Source organism: Tupaia chinensis, unplaced genomic scaffold, assembly GCF_000334495.1.
Source record: "Tupaia chinensis unplaced genomic scaffold, TupChi_1.0 Scaffold145367_1, whole genome shotgun sequence".
In the NCBI taxonomy this organism is placed as follows: domain Eukaryota; kingdom Metazoa; phylum Chordata; class Mammalia; order Scandentia; family Tupaiidae; genus Tupaia; species Tupaia belangeri.
This window is the reverse complement of record NW_006205228.1, coordinates 1,637,597-1,642,814: the sequence shown is the minus strand read 5'-3', so window position 1 is coordinate 1,642,814 and position 5,218 is coordinate 1,637,597. Positions and strand designations below refer to the sequence as shown.

Sequence of the window (5,218 nt, the reverse complement as noted above, 5' to 3'; positions counted from 1 at the left end):
TTTTTTTTGGGGGGGGGAGAGGTTTTTGCTATAGGGCACGTGCACTCGCCAGAAAGAGATATCTCTGGGGGGATGGCCATACCGCAATTCCTTCTCCTTTCTCCTCTCAGGATCTTGGGCACGCACACACACATACCCGGCGTGAGTTTAAGCCACCGGGTCCAGGACTCAAACTGTGGTCAACTACATGGGAGTCAAGCAACACAGCCATTACGCCAACTGCTGGTCCCACACCATGACTCTTTTCAGACAGGCCAGAGCTGGAATCCTGGCTCCAGCATTTACTAGCTTCATGACAGCATCCTATGTAAGCATGTAAGCTTCAGTTATCTTATCTGGAAAATGGGATTAAACAATACCTACATCGCACAGGCATCAACAGGTTAAAATGAGAAAATGCTTAGCACAGTGTCTGACACATAAGTGCTCAAAAACTGTTCACTATTAATATATTACCACGGGACCAGCAGATGGTGTAATGGTTACGTTGCTGGGCTCCCACATGGCCAACTGTGGTTTGAGTCCCAGACCACGGTGGCTTCAAATTTATGCCAGGCATGTGTGCATGCATGCCCAAAACCCCAAAAAGGGAATGGAGGAGAAGGGATTGTGATGTGGCCAAAGCCTTTGTGGGGTGATCTCTCACTTTCTGTCTATCTCTGCTCTCTGGTAAGCACATATGCCCTATTGCAAAAATCTCTCTCAAAACAAATATTATATTGCCACATAGGAAAAAAGTACCCACCACTCTATAAACAAGATAATTAATAATGTTCTCTGTCATGTTCAACTCAGCTCAGAGACACCTGCGGAAAACTGCCCCAGGTACAGTAAAGCCTTAGCTAGGGCTAATTTTACCTCCTAAGGTACACTTGGCAATGCTTGCACACATTTTAAACTGTCACAACTGAGGGAGGGGAGACCCTACTGGCATCTAGGGTGTAGAGGCTATGAAATGTATAGGACAGCCCCCATGCCACAACAAAATATTATTCTGTCCCAAATGCCAAGATGGCAAGGTTGAAAAGCCCTACACTCTAAAGAACAGTGTAAGAAAGATGTGATTTCTAAAATCTGAACTCCAGAAAATGTGATTTCTAAAATCTGAACTCCAGAAAATTATTCCGAGGAAAGAAATTTATTTAAAAAATGAAAACGAGAGTTTCATTATCATATTGATAATGAAACGAGACATGGATATTTAGTAATGAGATGAGATTCTATCAATAAACTTTCTTAAATGGGATTCTCATTATGTAACAACCCTAAAATAAGTTTTATTCTAATACAATGTCATAATGCTGTAATGAGAACTAGATTTGAAACTAAATTCCTTTAAGGAGAATAAAACAAAATAATATTCAAAACCTGCAAACAGTAGGTGGGCAGTGAAATCAACGTGGGAGTAATTTGCAGACAGGGAGCCTCTGGCCACAGGCTTCTTCACCAGGATGCAGAGATTACTGTTCTGGCTAATGGACCACAGGTGTGAGTCCTTTCACGGTGACCATCCTGTTTTCCAGCCTGGGACCAGGGATGACTTAAACTCATCCCTCGATTGACAATGATGCTTAAAAATACTATCAGAAAGTTTCAAGTTCATATTTGCTTTTCAATAAATCACAATGCCTTTGATTAAAGTATGAGATAACGCTCTGTACAAAGCATAATCACTCTCTCTCACACACATACACACACACTTTAAACTTCCCAAAAAGAAACAACAACTAGAGAGGAAATTGCCAACATACGAAGGGAATTCCGATGCCTTTTCTACTCAAATGGAAGACCTAGATTTGATTCTTGGCTCTGAGACTATTGGCTCTGTGGCTTTGGTCATGAAAATCCCTGAGATGGGCGGGAGGAGGTAATACTTGCCAATTACTGATGAGTACAGGGAGGCTAACTGCACTAACTGCAGTAGTGCTAAGAAATGAAGGGTTGCATTAAAAATTATTTCTGTAATCTTTTTAAAAAGCTTTATTTGAAATATTTTCAACCTTAAACACTTATTCTTAAAGGGGACATAGTAACTCTCCTATACAACAAGGTCTATAACTTCATCCACTAAATCAAGGGCTTTTAAAATTTTTTAAACATTTAATATTGACTATATAAGATACCAGTATATCTGAAAGGGGAAAGTAATTTTTAAAAATGCAAAAGAAACTGCAGCAAGTAGGTATTTCATTATGTTACCACTAAGGAAGAGCTTATAAAGGAATTCATGCAGATACTATGCCACACTGTTTAAAAAAACAAACAAACAAACAAAAACCTTAATATAAACAACATACCAGTTCACTACTGTTTCCAAAAAAACACAGCAAAAGAAACTCTTTCTCTACTCACCCTTCTGGTAGAAAAACTTTCTATAATAGTATGCGCCCAAATCCACGTGTTCCACGATGTATCTTTTCACTCTATCTAAATGCAACACCAAGTTTTCCTTGGGCACTTCAAGTACTGCCACTCCTGCGTTTGTGCAATGGGAGCTAAGAGTAGATTCGAAGGAGGCACTTTCACATCCACTAAAGGAGCCAGAGTTAGACTTTGACAGGCTGATTTTTCTTTCACCTTCTCCACCTATCTCATTCCGAAAGTATGGACAGCTCATTACCAGTTCGTTGCTTTTGTCATCTCCCTGGTCCATGCTGAGACTCCCTTTGGAATTCAGGTCCTCTGTGCTGCCCATGGGGGAGCTGAAGCTGGCTGAATGGGACAGAGGTCCAGAGACCAGGGATGCCACGGCAGCTGCCGAGGCTCCCGTGGTGGTGTTTCTCCTCTTAATAACATTGTGCCTGTTCATAATCGCCTCATTCAAATCAAACAGTATACTCTGGACATCGTAGTGGGCAAAGCACTTTGGACATGTCCAGGGCCTGACAGAGTCTTCTGATCGGTTATCTTCTAGATCAGACGATTTCCCGAGTTCTTCACCTTTGGCATTGCGTAATTTACGAAAGATGGATGAGTCTCCAGTTTCAGACTTCGAGCGCCGCTTGAGTGGTTTTTCCCTTTCCTTAAAAAGCCTGAGGTTCTCTCTCTGTGAGATGGGCCCGTCTATAACATCCAAAGAGAAACCGGAACCCTTGCCCCCACCAGCAATGAGAAAGTCACTGAGCTTGGTTGGAGTTGGACCTCGATCAGATTTGTCATCTTTGTAGCCCTTTAACAAATCAAAAAAGCTGTCTCCGGACGTTCCCTGCTTATCAATGGAAGATGTGCTGCCATATTCCCTGTGCAGTGAGGGTCCACTCTTGTATGTGGGTGAGATACATTCATCAAAGCTATCCACATCAAGTTCACTTATGGTGATGTCGCTGTTGCTCCGCTGCCGGATTCTGCGGAGAGCTTTCCGAGGGGAGCTGGGATAGGCTTCAGGCATGAGAAATCTGGAGTCCATGTTCTCCGACGGTCTGGTCTTGCTTTTCAGCGTGTTCTGTATGCTTTTCAGCATGGCTGAGTCATTGGAATTGAGGCTAACAGAACTTCCCTGACTCACAGGACTGCTTTTGGAGGACATGCTCTCAAGGCAACTTGAGGTTTCTATTTCCTGGCTTGAACGGCTAGATTCTTTTATATTTTCCTTTCTTGGAGGCCAATCTGCGATCCTTGCCCTAACCCCCATCTTTGGAACTCCAGGGGTTGAGGTGATATGGTGAGAACCTTCACTTCGAGGGGGCCCTACTGGAGCCATTACTGATGATCCTAAGCTGCCATTTTGGGACCGGAAGCGCCGCATGTAGAAGTCATCGGTGTGGACTTTGGGGGTGCCATCTGTGCCAACAATGGAGGCCCTGTCAGTGGCAACGGGCCTTTCTGTCTGTGACCGTTTCAAGCTGGTCATGATGTAAAAGCAATTAGACTTAAATCCCCGCAGAAAGGACCATCATTTTCTATGTCTTAAATGTGCACTTCCCTCTTGGAGAATGGCTTTGAGAAAATACAACAGTCACATGAGAACTTAATCTTTTTCATTTAAAAGGTTAAATGATTCCTTATTTTCAATCCACTGGAAATCTAGAGCTTCAAAACATTGTAATCCACAATAGTTCCCTTGCTTCACTTTAACAGACGACTCTCAGAAAAAACAGAAGGGCACTCGTGCTACTGAAACTCTGTGATTGCCATAATCCCATGCTTTCTCTAGAAGGAAGAAGGACAATTTAAATTATCATTTGATAAATACATCTAGAAATAAATATACAATTACCAAAATCAGACACATGAAATTAAGAGACTCAACGATGGACTGCAATTTACAGTTCCATGATAGATATTTTAATATAGCATGTTTGAAAGAATGGAAGAAAGTTAAAGCACTGAATAAAATTTATCATTTAGATTTTTAAGACTATTAAGACTTCGGCTTAGTTGAACTGATTCACAGATGTAGGGGGAGGGGCACAGCTTGTTCTAGGACATCCAGGGCTCCTACCCCAAGTACAGACTTTGGCTTCAGTGACCTACAATAATGCAGAACACTGTGAACCACTGTGCTGACCAGGAGTTTGAGATGTAACCCAATGAATCACATAATTAGCACAATGCAGAGCTGGTTTTTGGCAAACCTAAAAATTGAAAAATTTTCTTGAATATTGCTCACTTTTTAACTCCTCCTGTATTTCAAAACCAATAAGCACTTTCTCTTTCCTTAGAAAGGCTCCACATGGTTGGCAAGAGCAAATAAAACAGAAAATCACCCGGGTTTTCCTGGAGCCATTACATCCATGAACACTCTTGTCATTTCCCTACTTCTTACTTACCTAGATGAAGAGTATTTCAGGGCATCCGGCATTCTCCACCACCTCTTCCCAAGCTCTCTTTAGTTGCAGCTACTCTTAAAGCTAGAAGTACTTCGCTAATGAACAAAATGCCTGCATTTCCTCACACACTGCAACCTACCCCACCCCAACAGCACTAATTTATGAAGACGGCAGGGAACAAAATGCTGCTCTGGACAGCCCTCTCCAGATCCCCCAACAGATCACAGTGCACTGTTAGCATCCTTCCAGGTGACGGGCACAGAAACCAACTTCCTCATGAGCACGTCAGTCGGGAGGCAGGAGGCACAGATTCTGAGCACAAAATCCTGCATGGTTGCGCACATCCTGAAAAGAAAGGCAGAGGATCCTTTTCCAAGACTCCACCAATTACACAAGAGGTGGCCTTTAGATTCTTGCCAAATACATGTTTGGGAAGATGCTGACGAACC

At 42.5% G+C, this 5,218-nt stretch overlaps 1 protein-coding gene across 8 annotated transcripts in view; it reads right to left on the bottom strand.

Moving 5' to 3' along the window:
- SIPA1L1 (signal induced proliferation associated 1 like 1) overlaps nt 1-5,218 on the bottom strand; it is a 413,451-nt gene that overhangs the window by 154,804 nt on the left and 253,429 nt on the right. For 7 of the 8 annotated variants that reach the window (XM_006167962.3, XM_006167963.3, XM_006167964.3 and 4 more), the window contains one exon: nt 2,353-4,149. In XM_006167962.3, coding sequence (XP_006168024.1) covers nt 2,353-3,850 — 1,498 coding nt within the window. In that variant the 5' untranslated portion in view covers nt 3,851-4,149. Of the gene's footprint in view, nt 1-2,352; nt 4,150-4,769; nt 4,789-5,218 lie in introns of those variants that run through there. The other variant, XM_014583987.2, reaches the window with a different exon arrangement.